This window comes from Microcebus murinus, chromosome 10 (genome assembly GCF_040939455.1).
Source record: "Microcebus murinus isolate Inina chromosome 10, M.murinus_Inina_mat1.0, whole genome shotgun sequence".
In the NCBI taxonomy this organism is placed as follows: Eukaryota; Metazoa; Chordata; class Mammalia; order Primates; family Cheirogaleidae; genus Microcebus; species Microcebus murinus.
The window spans coordinates 82331343-82355287 of record NC_134113.1 but is presented as its reverse complement, the minus strand read 5'-3'; the positions used below and the strand labels follow the sequence as shown (position 1 = coordinate 82355287).

The following is a 23945-nucleotide window of genomic DNA, read 5'->3' as shown; positions in this document are numbered from 1 at the left end:
GCATTCAATAAAGAAACAACCAGATGCAAAAAAATAAAGAAATGAAAAAGAAAACAAAATAGTACAGTATTCTATTTTAAGAAGAAAAATCTTGAACACAATTCTCAACTATTTTGACATAGCCAGTTGGATCAAGATAGAGACTGCTTACTCCCTGTATTCCCACATCCTTTATGGTTTTTTTCAGGGTTATTGCATAAAATAAAACATAGATGGACAGTTTCAGAAAAATGGTATTTTTGTCTAAATATATGGAGTAAATTTGCAATAAGTAAGCTATCCTGATGGCATAATTTTTTAAAAAAAACAAATACTGTTTTTTCGCAACACTAAGTATGACAGACGAAATCTGTTTCAGAGTTGAAATATTAACAGATGCTTACAAATAAAGCTTTGCTAAAAATACTTACAAATAAAACTTTTCTAAAAATATATAGTTTATTTCAAAAACTTACAAATAAAGCTTTCCTAAAAATATATAGTTTATTTCAAAAACAAAGTTCATTCAACCTTTTTAAAATTGTTATATGTTTCCAGGTCTTAATAAGAATCAAAATTTATATTTTACTTTGATCACCAACCAACATTACAAGTAGTGTGACATTTTGTATTCTTAGAGGCAAGAAAATATTTCTAACTCCAACTTTTTCAAAAAACTGTCAGTATGTAAAAAACACAGCACATGTGTACATATACACAGGAAAAAGAAAACACAGCGATTAGCTGAACAATTGAAATCGAAACTGCTAACTTTACCTAAATGACAAAAATGTTTTAGTCTGGAGTATTTTTAATCCAAATTATTTGAGTAATAATCTAAACCATTCAGAAATTACAGACTAGTGTTCAGACACTATAAATATTTTGTGTAAGATCTGGGAAATAAAAGGTAATCAAGAGAGCATGTAGGAAGTACATTACTTTTTCCATACATAAAAAAAATTTGATTTTCAGGAAAGACCACTTTTATTTGTATTACATATAGGTCCATTTCATAGTTGGAAAGTGACAACATAGTGAACAAAAGTTCTGTCATGTATTACCATGTTGATTCCTGTTCCAACCGATGTCTCACAACCAGCAAGACAAGCTGACATATATGATAAGCCATTGTTTCCACAAACAGGGTCCCATGTTTTAGTTGGACAGTTGCAATCCATGTTGCAGGCAGCAAGGATGCTATTTCCCACATATAAATCTTTTGGAATTCTGAAACGATTTAAAATAATGCCATGGATATTGAAAGACCATTCAACCTTTTTCCCCACCCCCTCTCCTTTTCGTGTCAATTCCCAATTACATTTCCTCTCCTCCCCAAAATAAAAACAGAAATCTTTCCACCTTCAATGTGTGGTCTGTGTACTGTAGCTCTGGTACAAAAGATACCTGCTTCAGTGACCACATAGTCACATTTTTAATGATTTATTTCAGAAAAACATATAGGCAATAAACAAGCATTAATTGAATACCTACAACATGAGAGGCATTTTTCCAGATACTATTAGAATTCAAAAATGAAGATGTCTTAATCTCTGTGGTTGATCCATAAGATGAAAAGTAATAAGAAAGAGCTAACTTGAAGATCAAAATCTGCAAGTTCCATTTATAATATGGAAAATACATTTAGCTCCAGCAACATAGGTTCTTGAGTTAAAAAAAAAAATACATTCTGTGAGTATAAAAAGTGCCCAGTACTTGTAATATGATTGAAAGAGCATTAGCATGGAAATCTAAAGACTGGATTCAAGTCCTAACTATGTGACTAGATCCCAGTGTGGCTTTCTGCACATTCTCTTAGGGAATCAGCATGATTGGAGATGGGGAAAATCTTTAAGATTCTTTATAATTTTAAAATCCATGTTTCTATATTGATGTAGTTGAAGAGGTTTGCCATGAATTCCCTTTGTCATTAAATCCCTCTGAATCTCAATTTCTTCGCCTATAAAATGGAGATAATAATGCCTATCTTAAGTGGAATTTGCAAGACTCAAATCAGATCATGTATATAAAATTAATTTATGATTTTATATTTGAAATTGTTCTAGTCTTTTAATTATTGATGACAATCTTATAATGATGTCCTATTTTATAATCCTTGATGTTTGCAAGAGTATTTTAAGATATTCTTCATTTCATTTTATCTGATGACTCTATTATCTAAATATGCCCTACAAGTGAATTCTTAAAATTTACATCACTATGGAAAACCTTTCAATAAACTTCAATAACTCTCAAAATATAAAAATCTAAAATTATTTAATATTTTAGACATAACTATACAAATGAAATATATGAATTTATTAATTGGTTTCTCATGCATGAGAATTCATTTATATTAAATTTAAGCCCCTAGTGGAAACATATAAAGGCTATTTAGACTGTATAGTCCACTCTTAGTTTTACTCATTTATAGGAATATAAATATATGGATGACATATCCTAATACAAACTAAAACTATAGGTAGTTTCTTTGATATGCACTTTAATGTCCACAAGGATATCACAAAGACAACCAGACACACACATACATTTATAATCATAAACTCACCCTGTGATATGTTCCTAACCTCCTTAATAAGCCTAGAACTTGAATAGATTGGGTTATGATTGACAGATAGAGGAAAGATACAGGGAGACCATGGATCATTGCCATTAATTCTAATAAGCAAATGATCTAACCACTGTAGAAAATATACTGCTGTTTGTCAAAAGAGTGTAAGATTCAATAGAAAATAACATACCCTTCATAAGAGGTAGTTATGCCAGCAACTGAAGAATTAGCACAGGTCATGAAAAAACTTGAAAAATAGATTAGATACTCAAATAAGGATAACCAACATGCTATGTGGGCAGCTTGTTTGACAGTAATCTTGAACTTCTTCATAATTAAACCACCAGCAATATATCCAATGCATATCGGAGGTAAGTTATAAACACCTATAAATGCAAGTAAAATATTATTTACAAAATGGCTTATTAAAGAAACAAATGTATTATCACTTTTATCTAATATGTCTTATACATAAGAAACTATTTAGGTCCAACTCTCAGTGAGGAACAATGATTTCATTCGATCCCCTACTTAGTTACACATTACATACAGGGACATTTTGAAATGCTCCATAATGCTGAAGAATATTTTGGAAGATTATTATTATTATCATTCATTTAATTAATTGCAGTAGGTTATAAATTTCTTATAGATGGGGATCACGACCAATATTTCTTTTTCTAGGCTACGGGTAGTAGTGGCAAAGTTGACCAGTAATTCATCAATTTATTACTCTCCATTCTGTAGGATTGGAAGATACATACATAATTTTTCAGTTATTTATTCCCCCTCCAGTTGTTCAGAATGTGACTCATCTCAAGGTACTTTTAGAGGGTCACTTTGGCGAGCCTGTTGCTGTCAAGTGTATATATACATTTCACTGACCAGCACTCTTCCTCTCTCAACACCACCCAAAAAAAGGAAAAGGAAAAGGAAAAGACAGCCCTGTGTTGCATTCATACAATGCCAGCACCTGGCTCACTGAATCATCTGCTTGGGAGAGCTTGTTAAAAATCCAGTTCAAAAGCCAGAGCCCCGCACTATAGTCTGATTTAGTTAGTATGTGACGTGTGATGCAGTTTGTTATCTGAACCTTTCACAAGCACTATAGGTAATATGGACTCAAGTAGCCTGAGATATTGACTTTTCAAAACAATGGAAAGATCCCAGGAAAAAATCCAAGGTACTAAGGTAGGGTAGAACCGCTAGGGTAGGTGTGGAAAAGCAGCATGTATGTGGCCGCAGAGACGCCGACAGCCACCAGGGGGACCAGGAAACTAAGAGGAACATGAATTGGAGCCCAAAGAGTAAAATCTCCGAGTAAAACACCGAATCTTGAGGCGCTAATTCTGTCTTCCTTTTTAAATTAATAGATTGACTATTTGAAAATTGTATCTAAGTTTTGCAGTCCCCAAGATTTCCATAAATATTATGAATTTGCATTTTCGCTGGAGAGAGAGCAGAGAAGAAAGTCGGGATGTTTCTGGCCTCTCCCTTCCCAACCCTTTCTTGATTTTTTTTTTTTTTTTTTTTGGAGAGTGGAAGGGGAAAATAGAGACAGAAATATCCTAATAGAGAGAGACAGAAATATCCTAAAAGACTTCAATTTAGGAGTTTCCTAGACCTGACATCACACTGTTCACAAAAAAAAAAAAGAAAGAAAGAAAAAAGCATGCTGCTAATGCAGAGAAAAGCAAACATACCAATTAGAAAGATTGCATCCGAAGATGATTTTCCATATTGCTGTTCCATATATTTAGGCATGAAGGAGAACATATTAACAAATGCATTGAACTGTAGCACACTTACAAGTATGAAAAGCATGTAAATTGGATTGCATGAAAGACTTTTCATGAATGGTAGAAAATCTGAAATGAAAGAATGACAACAGTATCAAACTAACTTGGCTTTGTATTTTGTGATTGGCTTTTTCTGAAACATCAACCTCCCCTATAAATTTTTTTGTTTGTTTTGTAATGTGTACATGTTTGTTAATTCTTTTAATCCCTCGAAAACTAAAGTTATAGCATTGCCTTAGTAGCTTCCAGAAGTCAGTTATGTAGCTGACTGGCTAGGGATCAGAACACAATAGTTTTGCCTTCAGTAAGTCATTATTGTATCTTAAAGCAAAACTCTAAGGTGACCAAAATATTGTCTGTGTCCCCAACATTTCATGTTTGTTCTTCTCTTTTTCCTTCTGTTAATATTTTCTTTTCTCTAAGAGATCATTTGGAATGAAAAATGCTTGTTCTGTCTTCTAAAGCCTGGAAGGAAATAAATTTGATAAATAAGTTCACAATCACATATTGATTTTTATCCCTCCTTGAACATTTAAAATGAAGACATTGCAGGAATTTATGGGATGTAATTTGGTTCAAGTACCAGGAATCTTTCTGCTTCTTCAGAACGTTTTGGTGGGGTTTGCCAATCTTTAACAATAAGTTGCACATTAGAACCATCTGGAGATATTTTTTTAAAATACCACCACCCAAGTCCCACTCTCAGAGATGCTGGTTCTTTTGGTTCATTCTGAGAACCTTGTAAATGACAAAAGCAAAATTTTTCCCTATTTGAAAAGGCTCAGAGCCAAATGTGTGGCCTTTCTCTAATAAATATGCCAGGTCACACCCCTGCCATTTCAGCTCAAATTCTCGATTCTGATTTCTTTTCACTTTCCCTATCTTCAAGTTCCCTGCCTTGATTTCTTTATTTTGTACTATCCTGGTTTGCCTAGGAAACTGCCTAAAAATTCATTCTAAGACAAAATATCTAAAAGTTGAACAATCTAAAACCAAAAGCAGCACAGCTTAATACGAAGAAATGAATTCTAATTGTAGAATTCATATTTATAAATAAAGGTACATGACAGGAGAAAGAATTGTCAGAGATCCATGGAGCTTTTTAAATCACACACTTCTTGGCATCCCTGTCCCAATAGATGACTCTCAGTAGTTCAAGTTTATTTTCCCTGTGTCTAATACTAAGCTAAGCTTTTAGCTGAACTAAACTCTTTCCTAGTTTTGAAAATTGAATTGATCTTGCGGACCACAAGAGGTCTGTAAGTCCATATGAGGCCTTTGAGAAGAGTTGTTAATATAATCATGATGATTCTGAGAATTTGCAATATTCTGAATTGGGTCCTAACAAGCCAAGACAATATTAAAATATGTTCAATTGTAGTATAAATGAATTTGCAGTTGTTAACAAAAATTTTGTGCAAATGGGTATTATAATTTTAGGGTGGTGGTAGAAATAGCAACAACAACAATAAAAATACTAGTAGCGGTAATAATATTAATAGTAATATGTGTCAGAATCCTTTGATCGTCACACCACAATCCTATAATAAGTACTATAATTATGTCCATTTTACAGACAAGGAAACTGAACCCCTCCCATCTTCCAAATAAACACTCTAAGAATTCTAGTGCCCGGGACATAAACCCACACTAATTAAATCAGACCTTCTGGGAATATTACAGAACGTCCAGGCATCAGTAATTTTTAAAAGTTCCTAGGTGATTCCAACGTTCAGCCAAATTTGAGAGTCAGTGCTCCTGAATACTAAATACATAGACTATCTTGGGTTAGTCTCCCATAGAAAGACCTGTAAATTATGTTTTGAGCTTATATTAAGGATCTATATTTTTTTAAGTTACATTAAATATATCCCTGCATTTTCTGAAAAACCCTTATATGGCTCAATATTGCCTGTATCATACATCACATGATAATTTTTTTAATAATTTGTTACTTTAGTAACAGTTTCTTTTTAAAAATTATTGTTTTTTCCTTTATCAAATGTAGGGAATTATATCACCTATGGTGTCTTCTTTCTTTGCCTTACTTAACTCACAGGAAGTTCACTGTTAAGCTAACATTTTGGTTACAGACCTAATCCAAATAGATTATTAGGATTAATATTTTTTTTTTACTTTAATTCTTAGCTTGAATTTCTGTTGGATTATTTCTTTTAACTAGAACTATGTTCTCTGTAAAGTAAGCTTTTTAATGCAAATGGGACCAAATATAGAAAGAGTCTGAGTGCCCAGAATGACATAAAATTTATATAAATGCTGACCTGAGATAATTCAGCTTCCAAATTACATGATTTATTTTCAAGGGGTAGCATAGGAAGAATTAGACTAGTTAGGCATTATGGACTGGTAACTGTTAAGGACAGCTGAACTATCTCAACAAAGCATATTATATTATAGTGTTAGATTAAAATACAGACATAGCTATATAAAATAAACATAAATTATACAGTCTTTAAGATGTTTATATTTGCCTTTAGTGATTCCACCCTGTTTCTTCTTGTCCTCTTCTCTTTGGTTCTCTTCTTTGTTATTTTTAATTATGTCAGCATTATCCTCTAATCCTTCCTTTGGAAGTGTTTTGGGCAAAAAGAAGAAAGGAATGGCAGTCAGCACATTCACTCCTGCACAAATCAAAAAGCCAAACCACCAGGCACCAACCCAACGAGTATCAGTGGGAGCTATGGTCAGTTCATCTGTAAAGAAATATATGCATTTTTATTAGCTTACATCATTATTTCCTCTATAAACAGTAGAAATTATTAAAGTTATAATTCTCAAGTCTATCCAAGTATAAAATTTATATATAATTCAAACATCCATAAAACTGGTCTAACAATATGTGGTGTTAGTCTGATTATCAGTCTTAACATGTAAGGAATTTAAAAATGGGTACTTACTAAATAACTAAAAGGTCTGTTTAATTATCCACAAATGATTGCTTGATTAAAAGACATTGAAACCACTGTGCTTAAAACTTTTGAAACCAAGATATATAGTTGAAGTGCAGTAGTAGAAAGAACTTGGATTTTGAGTCATATCAGCATTTTATCTTGCTCTACTGCTTCTTGGTTTGAAGTATTTGAAAAGTTATTTAAACTCTTCCATTTCGGTTTGCTTATTTGTGAAATAGAGATAATCGATTTAACTGAGGGTCAAGTAAGGCAGTGATTACTGTAATATTAATAACATATCAGAGGTGCTTTGCATACTCTCAATACTGAATAAATTGATTTTATTGATTACCTGTGTTCACAGATCCAGTGTCTACATAAACACTTGTGCAGAATGATGCTAACAAAAGTCCAATCAAAGGGCCAATGATAGCTCCTGTTTCTATAAACCCTAAAAACAAATGAAAATATAAAGTTATACTATAATTATATGCTCATAAAGAGTTCTGGGTCCATAAAAAGCCTGAAGACTGAACTGTTTTTGCTTTAGATATTCAATTTGATGTACATATTAGCAACACTTGCTTCTGTTTATGTTGAAAAGAAGCCTCAGAATTTAAAGACATTTTCTCTAGGCCTCCAAATTCTTTTTCATGTTGGGTCACAGGTAAAGATTTTTATAGCATGTTATGATGAATTTCTTGTAGCACATTCCTCAGAAAAGTTCCACTCTCAAATCTCCAACTCGAAGCTTCCTTCTCGCTATACCCTCATAATTATGATACTTCTTTTCAGTTTTATCGTGATCTCCTTTTTTCTCTTCCCCATTCTTATTTTCCATTTCCATCAGTCCTCTCTGTCCCTACTTGAACTCATACTCATTGGAACTTTGATCATCAGCTGCCTCATGACTTGTCTACAATTCAGAATCTATGCTAAGCCTTCCCTGCTCACTGAAAATCAAGACACAAACTTTTTCAACTTTCTTCACACACACACACACACACACTATATATATATATATAATACCCATAAGTACGTAGTTATTTATTTACTAACCTTACATGGCCCATGTCTTATTCATCTTAATGCATATAGAGATTATCACAGTTACTTTTTCATAATCTACATCCTGGTGTTTGTTGAATAAGGAAATTCATATTATAACAAAGTGTTTGTTAATTTATTGTAGAAGAGTGTTTGCATTTTTTCAATATAAATATGTGAAGGAATTTGAAAGAACTGAATAGAAAAACACTAAAAAAGATTATTGTAAAATCAGCCTGTCACCAAAAAATGCCAAGAGTAATTTGGGGTAATGATTCCTAAATATTTGAATCTACCTTGATTATGCATAAGTCTATTCCTATCTTCTCTCACTCTCTTCAACTTTTCTGGTTTTTAAAGGATATGTCTTTACTGATAGGAAAATTACCTTATATTCAAAGTTATGAGTTTATGACCAATTGCGGATAGAATAACTAAAGGATATAAGTAAGTCATGCATAATAAATTAAGAATACTTAGGATACTGTAAGACAACATAAGACGGTGGGTCTTGGTTTATTATTATGCCAGAGATGACACATGTGGAATTATAAAAGATAAGTTCAAAAAACATAGCTGGCCAGATGCAGTGGCTCATGACAGTAGTCCTAGCTATTCAGGAGCCTGAGCCAGGAGGATCACTTGACCCCAGGAGTTTGAAGTTGCAGTGAACTTTGATCAGGCCTCTGCACTTTAACCAGGTGACAGAGTGAGATCCTGTCTCAGAAAAGAAAAGAAAAAAAAAAAGAAAAGAAAAGAAAAAGAAAAAAGAAAGAAAAGAAATATAACCAAAAAGATGAAGACAGATATTTGTGAAAATATGAAGAAGTCTGAATGGTATGGAGAGATTGTGAAGATAAGAAACCATACAGAAACTAAATAACTAAATGGGGTGCAGAGCCATGAGTAATACATGGAGAGATAACATTTAATAAATAAGGAATCTGTATATGTCATGAGCATAGTAGAGAAGACATGATTTTAAATGTTTGAGAAAAATTATACTTCAAGAATGTTTATAAGAAATTGATAAAAGAAAATACTAAAGATAACACAACCAATAAAGAAGTTATAATAGCTTACAAATGAAGTAGTGAGGGCCTGCACAAACATAGAGGTAGAGAAAATAGTGAGAAAGATCTTAAATACAGAGACATTGTAGAGAAAACATCAGAAATCTGGTAACAGATTGGATGCAGGATGGTGTTGAGGAAGGAATCAAAGAAAACTCCAGGGGCACTAGATTTGTGATATTTCCAATAGAAGAAAGCAAATTTAACAAAGTGGCTCATTTGGAGTTGGCATATAACTGCTCCATTCAACAAACTTTTAATGATGATCAACTGTGCTAAGGCACTCTGCTCTCATCATTCTGAAAATCACTAAGAATAAAAATAAATAACTAATTTCTACCCTCAAGGAGCTTACTACCCTGAAAAGGAGTTAAGGCAGATTTTCAAACTTACCAATATATAAAGGAGAGTTTTCAGATTTGGCAAAATCTTCTATATAGCTAATACCCAAAGGCATGATGGGAGTTTCACCCATTCCACGTATAATATTTCCCACTAATACATACACCCACATTAATGATTTAACTTCATTTGTACACTCTGCATTAAAACAAACAAAAAAAGACATTGGATTAATGCTTTGATAGTAGAGTGTTAGTGATACTTACTTATAAGTTTTCTGTAGGAATTTCACAGTTCTTATGTGACCATGGTACCTTGTCAATGATTTGTATTACACCAGCAATAAATTACTGGGCCACCCCTATTACATTTTCTAACAAAGCACTTAGGTCTGGACAAATATAAGTGTTATGCTCAAGCCAGTTCCTACTGGGTTGGGAGAAATGAATATACATACCTCTTCCCAACTCAGTGTTTCCTGACAACTCATTGGTAGGTTGAGGTGAGTATTACACAACAGAAATTGGCAAACATTAAAAAAATCAAGTCTTCTTATTTCTCCCAGAGATTCAGTTCACCAGTAACTACTGGACCTAGTTAACTTCTACAAGTGCTACCCAATTCTTACACAACTTTGGAGAGAGGGAAAAAAAAAACCACACAAACATCTCTCCCTGGAATTGATACTATATTTATAAGATTTAAACAAGAGTCTCACTAGAGTTTGAATTCTCTAAAACTCTAATTACTTTTATAAAAACTAGAAGTATTTAACTGAGTAGTAATCGTATTTTCTCTGTAAAGTCTGTAGTATACTGTGACCACCAAATAACGTTCAATAACGAAATCCACCCCAATCTTTGGAGCAGCATTGCTTAGTAGAATAACAAAGACTAGGTCAAAGGTAATTGAAAGTGAGAAAGATAAGGAGATCTTCTGAAGACTTTTATGTACCTCTTTTATGTACCTCATTTATGTCCTAAGGCAAAATTGCTGGTAAGCCCTGAGGAAGCTCTGTGGAATGCTGTTTTCAGGGAAGTGAAGGACAATGTACTCTCACCTCCTCTAAACTGGCCAGGTGCCACCCAAGAGGGTCCTAAGGACATCTGGGTCCACAGATTTCTTATGAGGTCTATCTCTCAGTCATACCCAGTCCAGAAAATCATAGTCTCCATTTCTGGCTGTTCAGATTTGTTTGCATAATGAATACAATGATTTGCTTCTAGATATCTCAGGCAAACTCTAGGCCTATTCTAGGGCAAAACTGCAAATATCAGCTAATGAAAATATCAGTGCACTTTCCTGGAGATATACCAAAATAAAAAGGGTTTGATATATCCACTGCAATGAAGACTAGCACCTGGATCAGTTTTTGGCAAAAGCCAGCCCAAAAAGAGAACACAGGCCACTGTTGATGTCACAGTTTTCCTTTGGTTCCTGGGGGGTTCTTTGGCTTAGAGCTTCTGAGACAGCTATTTTTCAACTCTTTAAAACTATTTTGGTTCCCTCTGATTCAACAGTAGCAGTGAAATTCCCAGACTTGGAGTCTACTGCAACTTCCACTGACATGAATTCATCATAGGAGGCAAAGTTCTGGGCTGAGGTAAGTCTGCAGAGTCACCTCCAGACTAGATATCACCAGTAGATTCTACAGATTCCTTAGCACACGAAGGGGCAGAAGCCAGTATCTTAGGTGCCCGGGCCTACAAGAAGCTAGAAGCAGCACCACTATTGTGTTGGGTTGTGAAGTAGTATTTCCAGTAAAGAGGAAAAAGGGAGCAGAAAGACCAGTTCCTAGTTCAGTAGAAAAAGAGTAGAGTAATTCAGAACCATAGCATACTTGCCCGCTTTCCCTGCTATCAAAGATCAGTGATATAACAAAAAACCCTTGAACTTTGTTTCTATCTCTATTTCCTATTTACATAGTCATATATACCAAATCTATCCTTCTAAGACATTTTCCTCTGTGGGATCAACTCTACAGTGGTCCATGGGTAGATATCTTTGATTCATTTTTCAATAACCATTTTAATAAATAGAAAAGGCAGTCTTACTAAATACATTCAAATATAAGATAAATGACATTCTGCATTATTAGTCATTCCTGTTCACCCCTGTGAGTCCTTCCAAAATCCCTGAAGAGAGAAAATATCTTTTGTTCATCACCTTACTCACTTAACCACACCCAATATCTCATTCAAAGACCCCTCAGCAGAAAGTGTCCAGTTACAAATTTACTGAGATAGAAAGCAATAAAATGAAGTAGACAACCTGATGGATCATGTGTTGGTCTTAAAATCTGCGTTCCATTTTCCATACACAAGAAACTGTTGGAGGACAAGTTGCCTGAAACTGAAACTGTAGATTCATATTCATATCTGTATGAACACAGGGAAAACATGTTTATGTTAAGAAGCTAATGAGGAAAATGTGGGCAATGTATATATTATTGACTCCTGCTTCCTTTAAGCTACAACATGCAAATCGAACAAAAATGTCTTTTCATCTTTGCCATTCTAATTCTCATAAATTATTATCATCAAAAGAACTTGCTGTTCATTATAAATGTGTAATCCTTTCATAGTTAGCTTTCAATACTCTGCCTGTGGGTGATCTACTTTTAGATTATCTAACATCAACCTTCTGTGTTTTTTAGGTGATCATTTCCTGGAAATAATTACTGTGGGATAAGGAACAAAAAGCCAAGAAAAATAAGAAATTCAATAAAGTGTAATCAAGAACAGAAAGGTGTCCGGGCGTGGTGGCTCACGCCTGTAATACTAGCACTCTAGGAGGCCAAAGTGAGGGGAGGATTGTTTGAGCTCAGGAGTTCGAGATTAGCCTAAGCAAGAGTGAGACCCCCATCTCTACTGAAAATAGAAAGAAATTAGCTGAACAACTAAAAATATATAGAAAAAATTAGCCGGGCATAGTGGTGCATGCCTGTAGTCCCAGCTACTCAGGAGGCTGAGGCAGAAGGGTTGCTTGAGCCCAAGAGTTTGAGGTTGCTCTGAGTGAGGCTGACACCACATCATTCTAGCCCAGGCAACAGAAAGAGACTCTGTCTCAAAAAACAAAAAAACAAACAAACAAACAAAAAAAAACCCTAAAGGTTTTAGGGGAAATGATAACAAAACAAGTCTCCAACTATGGATTTGTTCATGAGAAGCATAACTCTTACTTTCTGAGAATACAAACAATAATTCTTTCATGTGTTTCATTAACCCCTAAGAATAATGAAATATTTGCCCCTCATAATGAGAGAGGCCTTAGTAGAATCTCAATCACGATAACAGCATAATGTAGTGACTTTTTCTCTTCTTGTAAGAAGAAAAGGATTAATAGAATACAATCATTTAACTTGGGCAAATTACCAAGAATAATCCACATGCTCTTTCTCAGAAAATAAATTATATGCTATAAGAATGGAGAAAAACACCTCTAGCTAAGTTTCTCTTTGTTAGAAATTATGGCGAATTCCTTTCTGTGTTTCTATTCAATAAGAAAAAGCCAAAAGAAATCTTGGCCTTCTGAGGTCCACATGAGCTAAAGAGTGTTATGTTTGGATGCCACCAACAGTCCTAATTTCTATGCTATCAGACACAATAAAAAGTATAAAATACTTCCCCCTTAGGACAATTGCCCAGTGATGCTCACAGAGGTTGGCTGTGAGCTGTGGACAAAGGCGTCTGTCTCCATATCCGTGATCCCATGAGACTTGGCAGCCTCAAAGAAATAACACCTTTGGCAGATGGTGAAAAGAATTGTAAGTAATAACTAAATATTACTTGATATTTTCTTGAATAAGATAGGGCGTAAAAGTAAAAACTCCTTGCCTAGAAACTCCTGATTCCTTCAAAAGTACCCGAAAGGATAAAATATCATTTGTTCACTGAATTTGTGCACTTAAAATCCAATAATTCCTTTAAAGTCCATTCATTCCGAAAACACCAGCAAAATGACAGTAAATGGATTTTAAAACAGAGAAAGGCAAGACATAATTCCACAAAAGTAAAGGGAATGGGAGATTTGAGAAGAGAGAGTTCAACAAGATTTTGAAAATGGGAAAGTAGATAAGGGAGTCGTCACAGAGTCCTATTTTACGAGAAACATGACCATAAGTGCCTGCAAGGGAGCAATTGAGGACTTGCCAGACATCACTGGAAAGTTTCCAGCAAGATGCTTATGAATGCAAAAGTGGACAAGGTCCACAAAAGAGAAGAGTTTAAACACTTTGGTTTAAAGTATGTTTTAGGAACAGGTAGACTCCCAGAGGCTTTCCCTGCCAGCCCAATGACTCTAGGGTATGGAGAAGCACATTGAAAATAAGGAAGGCCATACTAAAAACTGGGGGTATTGAGTTAAAGAAAATCTAGTGAGATTGCCACTTCCTTATGGCTGGTAGCCAAGGTTCTACCTCCCAGGTAAAAGACTGGAGAATCTCTGCCTAGGATAACTAACAGGTTATATGCAGTTCTGAGCCATCTATAAAACAGCCAGTTCCTGCACAATCACTCTACAAAGACTCCTCCCTTAAGCAAGCACTACACATGTATCCAGAACTTCCAATTAATTTGTTGTTGTTACTCCTTCCTATTAAATATGAACAGATAACCAAGGACTACTAGATATGTGAGAGGAGCCCATAACAGTAAAGACAGAGACAAACAAAAAATTGTACATTTGGAGGAGCCAGAGACAAAGAAGACAGATGAAGAATATTTACATGAGAAAAGACATTACATTCTTGAAAGAATAATGAGATGTTTCTTTAAAAGAAACAATGAACAAAAGTCTTTGGAAATTAAAAATATGATCACATAAGCTAAAAAGCCATTCAAAAGTTTTGAAGATAAAGTTAAATCTCCCAGAAAGTAACAAGAAGATAAGAAGATGGAAAATTAGACACAAAGATGATAAAAAAAAAAAAACATAGCTTAATCCAGGATGCCTAATATTCAAGTAGTAGAAGTTCTAGAAAGAGAAAACAGTGAGGTAAGAAGAGGTGTGGGGGAGATATTATCAAAGAAATACACAAATAACTTTTCCAAATGTCCAGATTAAAAGCATCTAGCACAATGGAGAAGTATTTCAAGATAATTATTTGAAGTACATCAAGATAATTATTATAAATTTTGGACTATGAAGTTTAAAATGAAATCACAATAGTTTCCAGAGAAAGATAACTGATCGCAGGGTTTAGAATGACATAGGATTCTCAATAATAACATTTGAATCTAGACAACACTGGAAAAATGTCTTCAAAATCCCTAGGGAAGGGGGGAGGATCAAGATGGTGGACGAGAAACACCGCCAGACAGAGTGTCTCTGCAGAAAAGACAGCTTCTAGCAGAAATTAGAAAAAAGAAGCAAGAAGGCAAGCATACAGCAGACGAGGGCCGGAGGGAGGGTTACCTGAGACCCCAGGAGACTCCACGGGAGGAGGCTGCGGAGGAGAACTGGAAGCTGAGACCGCTGGAGCAGCCCGGAGACCAGCAGGAAGGGTAGGTGGATAAATCACCTTTCCCCTCCCCTGCATTTGGGACGGCTGGTGGGCTCCCCAGCGGGTGGAGAGACCTGTGGACACCAGCCCAGAGACGGCCGCCACCAGCTAGCAGTGAGCCTGTAGTGGACGCGGCACCAGGCTCCCAAATCCCTCCGGGCACCTCCGTGTGCACAGACCCAAGCCGTGCGGCAGGCGCCATATTGCCTCCTCCTCCCCTCCGCCGACCCTACCCGCGGCTGCCCAGAGAGACAATACAGCCACCAGCCGGAGGCACCTCCAGGGAACGGGACCTTCCCTTTTGGGACCCTACAGCTGACTAAGGGGAACTCAGACTGTGAGCTCCCTACCTGCCCGCCTTCCCAGGTGCTGCTGGCACGGTGTTCCCAGGAAAACGGTGCTGACTCAGAGGCTGAGAGACACAGACAAGGCGTGGGCTCCCTGTGGGTGAATTGGGATGGGAACTCCTCTCCCTAGTGGGGATACAGTTTGAACTCTGGGACCCAGAGGTCAGACCTGCAGACCAGATCCCATGCACCGAGGTCTAGCATTGCCCAGGGCACAGAAGGGATATTTGTGAACAGCCTGCTGAGGTGTGTGTGCCTCCAGGGGTAGATCAGCATCCTAGAGGGCAACCCTCCCCCCAAAGGGAGGCTGTGCGCCCAGCCCAGGTGGCATTCCTGCGCAGGGAACCTCCCCGCCGGCATCACAATCCGGGGAGGCCTGGTGGCATGTGGTCTGGCCTGCTCGCAGAGGCCCAGGAGTAGCTGCGGAGTTGGGGAGGGTGGAAAGAAGTGAGGCCTGCTCCAGACTGCAGGTCTCAGACAGCCTCACCCCCACAAGTAGACTTTCTGGCTGAGGGAACCATTCCAGCCCCGCCCTGACAGCTTTTCCTGGAAGCAGAGAACAGAACTTTGACCCCTGCTAACGGCATTGGTGGTGCCTGAGGGCAGGCTTACCCAACCCAGCTCCACCCAGAACAAGAGCTGATAACAGGACACAAAAACAACAGCATAGCCTGTTCTTCAAAGCAAGCGCCACCTACTGACAGGGACAGCATCCTGCACAGCCTTTTCACAGCACCCACTGACTCATTATACAGGGAGTGGTCGAATCTCACCCACAGACACCACCTAACAGCTCAGAAACTAAACAAGGCGTGTGAATACCCAAACAAAAACCTAAAGGAAAGAAACAACAACTGATCGACATGGGAAGAAACAGCGAAGGAACTCAGGAAATATGAAGAACCAAACGGAAAACACACCCCCAAAGAGGAGCACCAGCCCCCTAGAAATGGACACCAACCAAAATCAGGCAACCAAAATGACAGAAGAGGAATTTCGTATGTGGATCATAAGAACACTCACCGACCTGCAACAACAACTCAATAACCAACACAAAGAAACCACAAAAAGCCTCCAGGACCTAGAACAAAAGTTCACTAAAGAAATAGACACAATGAAGAAAAGTTTAACCGAACTCCTGGAAATGAAGAATCAATTCAGGGAACTACAAAATACAGTGGAAAGTCTCAAAAACAGGGTACATCAAACAGAAGAAAGAATCTCAGAGATTGAAGATAACACCCTCCAACTAAATAAGACCATCACAGAGATAAAGCAGAGAAACAAGAGAAAAGAGCAAAGCCTACAAGAGCTGTGGGATTATGTGAAGAAACCTAATGTGAGGGTCATAGGGTTACCAGAAGGGGAAGAGGACAACACTCAAGGGTTGGACAAGATATTTGAAGATATAATAGAGGAAAATTTACCAGGCCTTGCTAAAAATCTCAATATACAAGTTCAAGAAGCTCAGAGGACCCCTGGGAGATTCAATGCAAACAGGAAGACGTCATGACGTGCAGTCATCAGACTGACCAAAATATCAACTAAAGAGGCCCTTTTAAGAGCTGTAAGACGAAAGAAGCAAGTGACATACAAGGGAAAGCCAATTTGAATAACACCAGACTTCTCTAATGAGACTTTACAAGCAAGGAGAGACTAGGGCCCCATTCTCACTCTTCTGAAACAAAACAATGCCCAGCTTAGAATCTTATTCCTTGAAAAACTAAGCTTCATCTATGAAGGAGAAATAAAGACATTCTCAGACAAGCAAAGTCTCAGAGAATTCACCAAGACAAGACCAGCCCTACAAGAAGTACTCAAAGCAGTGTTACGCACGGAACACCATAATAAAAACTCACGAACATAAAAACAACCTAAACCCAAAGATTAAAGGCCAGATAATGCAATGGCTCAAGAGAGAAATCAAAGCAACAACATCCAACCCAACAGAATGAACAGTTATCTACCTTACCTATCAGTTCTCTCAATAAATGTGAATGGCTTAAACTCAAACAGTTATGTTTACACTATACACTGTGGTCTATTAAGTATGCAATAGCATTATGTCTAAAAATATACATATCTTAATTTAAAAATACTTTATTGCTAAAAAATTACTAAGGATCATCTATCCTCAGTGAGTCATAATCTTTTTTCTGGTGGCTGCTGACTGATCGGGGTGGTGGTTGCAGAAGGCTGGGGTGGCTGTGACACTTTCTTAAAATAGGACATTAATGACATTTGCTGTATCTTCCTTTCACAAAAGATTTCTTTGTGGTACACAATGCTGGTTGACAGCATTTTACCCCCAGCAGAATTTATTTCAAAACGGGAGTCAATCTTCTCAAGACCTGTCACTGCTTTATCAACTAAGTTTATGTATAAATATTCTATATCCTTTGTTGTCATTTCAACAATGTTTACAGCATCTTCACCAGAAGATTCTATCTCAAGAAACCGTTTTCTTAGCTCATCCATGAGAAACAACTCCTCAACCATGCAAGTTTTATAATGAGACTGCAGCAATTCTGTCACATTCTGAGACTCCACTTCTAATTCTATTGTTATTTCCATCATATCTGCAGTTACTTCCTTCATTGAAGTCTTGAACCCCTCAAAGTCTTCCATGAGAGTTGGAATCAACTTCTTCCAAACTCCTGTTAATCATGATATTTTAATATCCTCTCTCTAGAGAGGAATATTCTTAATGGCATCTAGAATGGTCACTACTTTCCAGAAGGTTACCAATTTACTTTACCCCGATCCATCAGAGGAGTCACTAGCTATGGCAATTAGAGTTTTTGAGTGACAGGTGCATTGTCAATGAGCAGTAATATTTTGAAAGGAATCTTTTCTGTGCAGTATTTCTCAACAGTGGGCTTCAAATATTCAGTAAACCATGCTGTAAATGGATGTGCTGTTATCCAGGCTTTGTTGTTCTTTTTATAGAGCACAAGCAGAGTAGATTGACCATAATTCACAAGGGCCTTGAGATTTTCCAAATGGTAAATGAACATTGGCTTCAACTTAAAGTCATCACCAGCTGCATTTGCCCCTAACAAGAGTTAGCCTGTCCTTCAAGCTTTGAAGGCAGGGATTGACTCCTCTTCTCTAGCTCAAAAAGCCCTATATATCATTTCTTCCAATAGGAGGCTGTTTCATGTACATTGAAAATCTGTTGTTTAGTGTAGTCGCCTTCATCAGTGATCTTAGCCAGATCTTCTAGATAACTTGCTGCCACTTCTACATCAGCATGTGCTACTTCACCTTGAACTTTTATGTTAGGGAGATGAATTATTTCCTGAAATCTCATGAATCAATCTCTGCTAGCTTCAAACTTTTCTTCTGCAGCTTACTCACCTCTTTCAGCCTTTGCAGAATTGAAGAGAGGTAGGACCTGGCTCTAGATTAGGCGTTGGCTTAAGGCAGTGTTGTTGCTGGTTTGACCCTCTCTCCAGACCACTCAAACTTTCTCCGTAATCGCAACAAGGTTGTTTTGCTTTCTTATCATTCATGTGTTCACTGAAGTAGCACTTTTAATTTTCTTCAAGAACTTTTTCTTTACATTCACAATTTGGCTAACTGGTGCAAGAGGCCTAATTTTCAGCCTATCTTGGCTTTTGATATGCATTTCTCACTAAGCTTAATCATTTCTACCTTTTGACTTAAAGTGAGACATGTGCAACTTGAACACTTAGAGTACAGTGCAGGGTTATGAATTGTCCTAATTTCGATATATTTGTGTCTCAAGGAAGAGGGAGGCCTGAGGAGAAGGAGAGAGATGGGGCAACCGCTAGGCCATTGAGCACTTAGGATACACACAACATTTATTAAGTTCACCATCTTACATGGGCATGGTTCCTGGTACCTCAAAACAATTGCAACAAAAACATCAAAGATTGCTAATCACAGATCACTGTAACAAATATAATAATGATGAAAAAGTTTGAAATACTGCAAAAATTACCAAAATGTGACATAGAGCCACAAAGTGAGCACATGCTGTAAGAAAAAGTGATGCCAATAGACTTGCTTGACACAGGGTTACCTCAAACCTTCAATTTGTGGAAAACAAAACCCAGAATATTTATGAAGTGCAATAAAATGAAGTACAATAAAACAAGGTATGCCAGTATTAAAAATGAACAGGATAAACGTTTACTTAGAAATAAGGAGGCAAATAGAAGAAAGAGTTAAGAGAGTTGCAAGCGGTCACCTCTGGAAAGCAATGATAAAGGGCAGGGGAGAACTCATTTTCAATACAGACTGTTTACTATCATTCTATTTTTACAACTTTATACATAAATTACATTGGTAAAAATTAAAATAAAAGTCAACCTTCAGACTGGTCCACCTGTTGGCGACCTACAATTAAAGAGAATCTCATTGTTTTTAGAAATGTCTAAATTGTCCTGAGAAGGGTGTAATCCCAAATTTTGTCTGGTCCTGAGAATCTTTTTATCAAATTCAACTCCATAAGAGAAGTGCCCCGAATCTCTACTGCATAAATTGACAAAATGTGACTATGCAAGTGGACGTGATTTCACCAAGAACACAAAACAGACCAGTGGAACAGAATCCACGTCTTCCTTCTCCTATTACAGTGCTCTGTGCTTTTAGTAAGCATTACTCTGAGAGAGGAGAAAGCACAGGCTTCATTACCTACAGGTGAAACTGGAGCCTAAAAAAATCATCAAAAACTGGAATACTTACCTGTTCATGAGGAAATGAGGTAGCGATTGTAAGAAACACCCTAAGCCCATAACCACACATCCGACACCAATTATTATAGGTCTATGCAGTTTGTTCCCAAAATAACTCACGAATATAATCAACAAAAGATTTCCTAGGAAAAAATTGAGAATATTCATTTCAATAAGTATAAACAAAGTCTTAATTAACAGCCTCACTCCATCAGTTATACTCTAGCATTTATCTAGCAATTATCTCAAATACTGAAATTTGTGCTCGGATTGCATTAAACAAATGACTAAGACACAACCCCTACCCTTTGGAAGAGCTCTGTTTTGCAACATAGACAGATACATAAACGGGTATCTGTGGAACACCAACATTTAAAGAGGAAGAGAAGCCAGTGAAAGGGACTAAAGAATGGTCCTAGGAAATTGTAAAGGCTCTCTTTGTGATTATCTAGACTTGGGAAATGAGATGCAAAAGCACGTGTCAGCCTGCATATAACCTCTGGCCTTTCTCTCTACCCATGTTCTGCAGAACACTAATGTTTCTCTATGCTCAAAAAGAAAAATGTAAGTCAAATTCAGATAGATCCACATTTTGTAACTCATTATTCAAAGAAAACTTTATATTGGCCAATATGACCAAGCCAGAGATCTATTTTTATTTCTACTTCTTTCCTTGTATTAGATAATGTATTTAAGTAAAAAAAAAATTATATATATATATATATATATATATATATATATATATATATATATATACCCACTTCTCCTACTGGGTACTTCATTAAGTCTGGATTTGAGAAGTAAAAAAAGTCAATGAAAAACTTATCCAGGTGTCTTAGGATAAAGCTTTAGGATAAAGAAACTAATTGGAGTAGCCTTATTCTGATGTTCAGGCCCTTGCAGAGTATGGAGTAAAGAGTTGAAAAAAACAAGTATATCAGTTCTTTGCAAACCATACATTTTTTAATTCAATAAATAATATCTCCCTTGCTCCCACTATATAAAAGGAGAGCCTCTTTAATGAGCTCAAGGATAATAAAAATTTCAAAAACTTTCTTCCTCAAGGAGTTAATAGTTTTGAAGTGATTATTATATATTTTGAACACTCTTCTTTTGATCTGTTTCTGTCTAGTCTGCCTTGTATTTGAAGAGATGTCAACCTGTACGTTATTTCATATGGAGACTGCCCCACCGCCAAGACCACGTCAGCCACATGGGCCCCTCTAGATTCCTAAAATCCCATCGTACAGGCCCTCATGTTGAAAGCAGTGTCTGCAGAGGCCATTGTTTGAAATCCTTAACTATTTTTGAGAGGGGAAAAATAAAAAGAAGAACATTCCTTCTTCACACAAGAGTGAGTTCCTCTTTCAAAATTGCCTTGCTATGTTAGTAAAATCATCACCAGGAGAGAGGATAAGAAAAGACAGGTAAGTTTTCATCAAGGAGAGGTGACTGGGAAATGTAAGCTGACACTTTTGTTGGCTTCTGGAAATTTCCTCTCTATTTCTCCTCAACATTATTTCATATCTTCATCATTCTTCTCCAGCCACAAAGCACCACCCACTAGCAGTAGAAATAGTTAATATACTCTACTTTATCAAGACATTCCGGGCAATCAAACATGACGATTGACCTCCATGTCTGAGTTTTCCATCCTATGGCTTTGCCATTTTCCTTCAGTTCCAGAGGTCGTGGTGACCATCTGACCACCCAATGCCAAGTATGCTACCTGGACACTGCTGGTCTCTCCAGCAATTCACTCCATTAATTAAAATCTCCCATATATATTTTAATACTCTCCCTTTCTACTGAACTTGAGTCTACAGATAGTCTCTAGTTTCTCTCCAAACTTCCCAGAACATTTATCTATCTCCACACATTCCACTTTTCTCCCCGCATCTGATTCTCTCCTGAAGTCACTGCTATCTCCATTACTTTCTAGCTTCTAAATTTGCTAAAAGTTAAAGTGCCTTGGCAAAGATCTTCCATTATCTTCATGTTATAAAACCTAAGGAATAGTTTTTCATCTTTATCTAACTGTATATTTCTAATGCTTTTGACACTGTTGTACACCTTTTTTTTTTTTTTTAAATTTCTACTGCCTTGGCTCCTGTCATAGTCCCCTCATTTCTATGATCATTCCTTCTTTTAACATTTTCATGGACTCCTTTTCTTCCATCTGTGCCTTAAACACTGTGTACCTCAAGGACCCACTGTTTGTCTACTGTACTTATCACCCTATAACCTCTCCCTGAATAACTTCATCTACTCTTAACAAATACCTCCTGACTCACTAATCAATAGTTCCAGCCCAGACAGTTCCCCAATGCATGAGACTCACATGCCTGCAATGTGGACATATGATTTTGTCATCAACTGTCATAAATAGAAGTTACAGATATTTGCAGATGACATTACAGTTGTTGCAAATACCTCAAAATATTGACACTTAATAATTACTTGAAAATTAATGCTAGATCTTAATATGTTGACAAAAAGCACAAATATTGCTATACAAGTTGCTTTAATATTTTAAAAATTTTATTTCAATATAATTAGTTTCCCTTGTACCCATACAATTTTTATTTTATGCAATTACAATTATTAGTCTGATATCATATAGCATCAGATTGTGAAAGGAGTCCTTGGCATGGAATGATTAATAACCCTTCCAAACCTTAGTTACTCTTCCTCACCTAGACCATAAAAATAAACTCCATGGCAAGCACACAAAGCTCTCCATTGCCCATTTCTCACCCCTGCCCATTTCTCTAGGCTCATATCTTAACAATTTCCACCTTCATCTGGGCTGGCCAATAATATTGAGCTGAATGATGCTCCCCTCATGAGCTACTATGGTGCCTCACTCTTACACTTCTTCTTCTGTTGGAATTCCCTTCACACTTACCTAATCCCATTTCTTCACCTGGAAAATTTTTACTCATCCTTTAAGACCCCATCTCGCCTAAGTAAGGTTGTGCCCCCTTTTTTGTTCCTATAGGACCTTGTATTTATCTATGTCACCACACTTACTGTATTAAATTAAAGTTATTGTTTGAATCTATACCCTCCATTAAACTATGAACCGAGTCTATGAAAAGACAATGTAAGCATATATAGTATAAGTTAGTTCTGACCCCATCACCAGGATCTAGCACACAGGCGGTTTGCAGTAAGATCTGAGGGAGTTAAACACCAGGAGACATGATCAAGCATCATCTGTTTCAGTTTTGCCTCTCCTCAATCCTGATCTTTCTTTCAAATATTGTTTAAATATATTGAAAGCAGGCCGGGCGAGGTGGCTCACGCCTGTGATCCTAGCACTCTGGGAGGCCGAGGTGGGTGGATTGCTCAAGGTCAGGAGTTCGAAACCAGCCTGAGCAAGAGCGAGACCCCGTCTCTACTATAAATAGAAAGAAATTAACTGGCCAACTAATATATAGAGAAAAAATTAGCTGGGCATGGTGGCGCATGCCTGTAGTCCCAGCTACTCGAGAGGCTGAGGCAGAAGGATTGCTTGAGCCCAGGAGTGTGAGGTTGCTGTGAGCCAGGCTGACGCCACGGCACTCATTCTAACCTGGGCAACAGAGTGAGATTCTGTCTCAAAAAAAAAAAAAAAAAAAAAATATATATATATATATAAAGCAATTTTCATCTTGAAGAAAAAT

General features: G+C 36.8%; 1 protein-coding gene across 3 annotated transcripts in view; it reads right to left on the bottom strand.

The window, feature by feature from the left end:
• SLCO1A2 (solute carrier organic anion transporter family member 1A2) overlaps window positions 1-23945 on the bottom strand; it is a 52034-nt gene that overhangs the window by 10364 nt on the left and 17725 nt on the right. For all 3 annotated transcript variants that reach the window (XM_076007614.1, XM_076007615.1, XM_076007613.1), the window contains 8 exons: window positions 20288-20420; window positions 11996-12102; window positions 9776-9922; window positions 7615-7713; window positions 6843-7064; window positions 4255-4419; window positions 2742-2937; window positions 1044-1209 (listed from right to left, as the gene is read on the bottom strand). In XM_076007614.1, coding sequence (XP_075863729.1) covers window positions 1044-1209; window positions 2742-2937; window positions 4255-4419; window positions 6843-7064; window positions 7615-7713; window positions 9776-9922; window positions 11996-12102; window positions 20288-20420 — 1235 coding nt within the window. The remainder of the gene's footprint in view (window positions 1-1043; window positions 1210-2741; window positions 2938-4254; window positions 4420-6842; window positions 7065-7614; window positions 7714-9775; window positions 9923-11995; window positions 12103-20287; window positions 20421-23945) is intronic.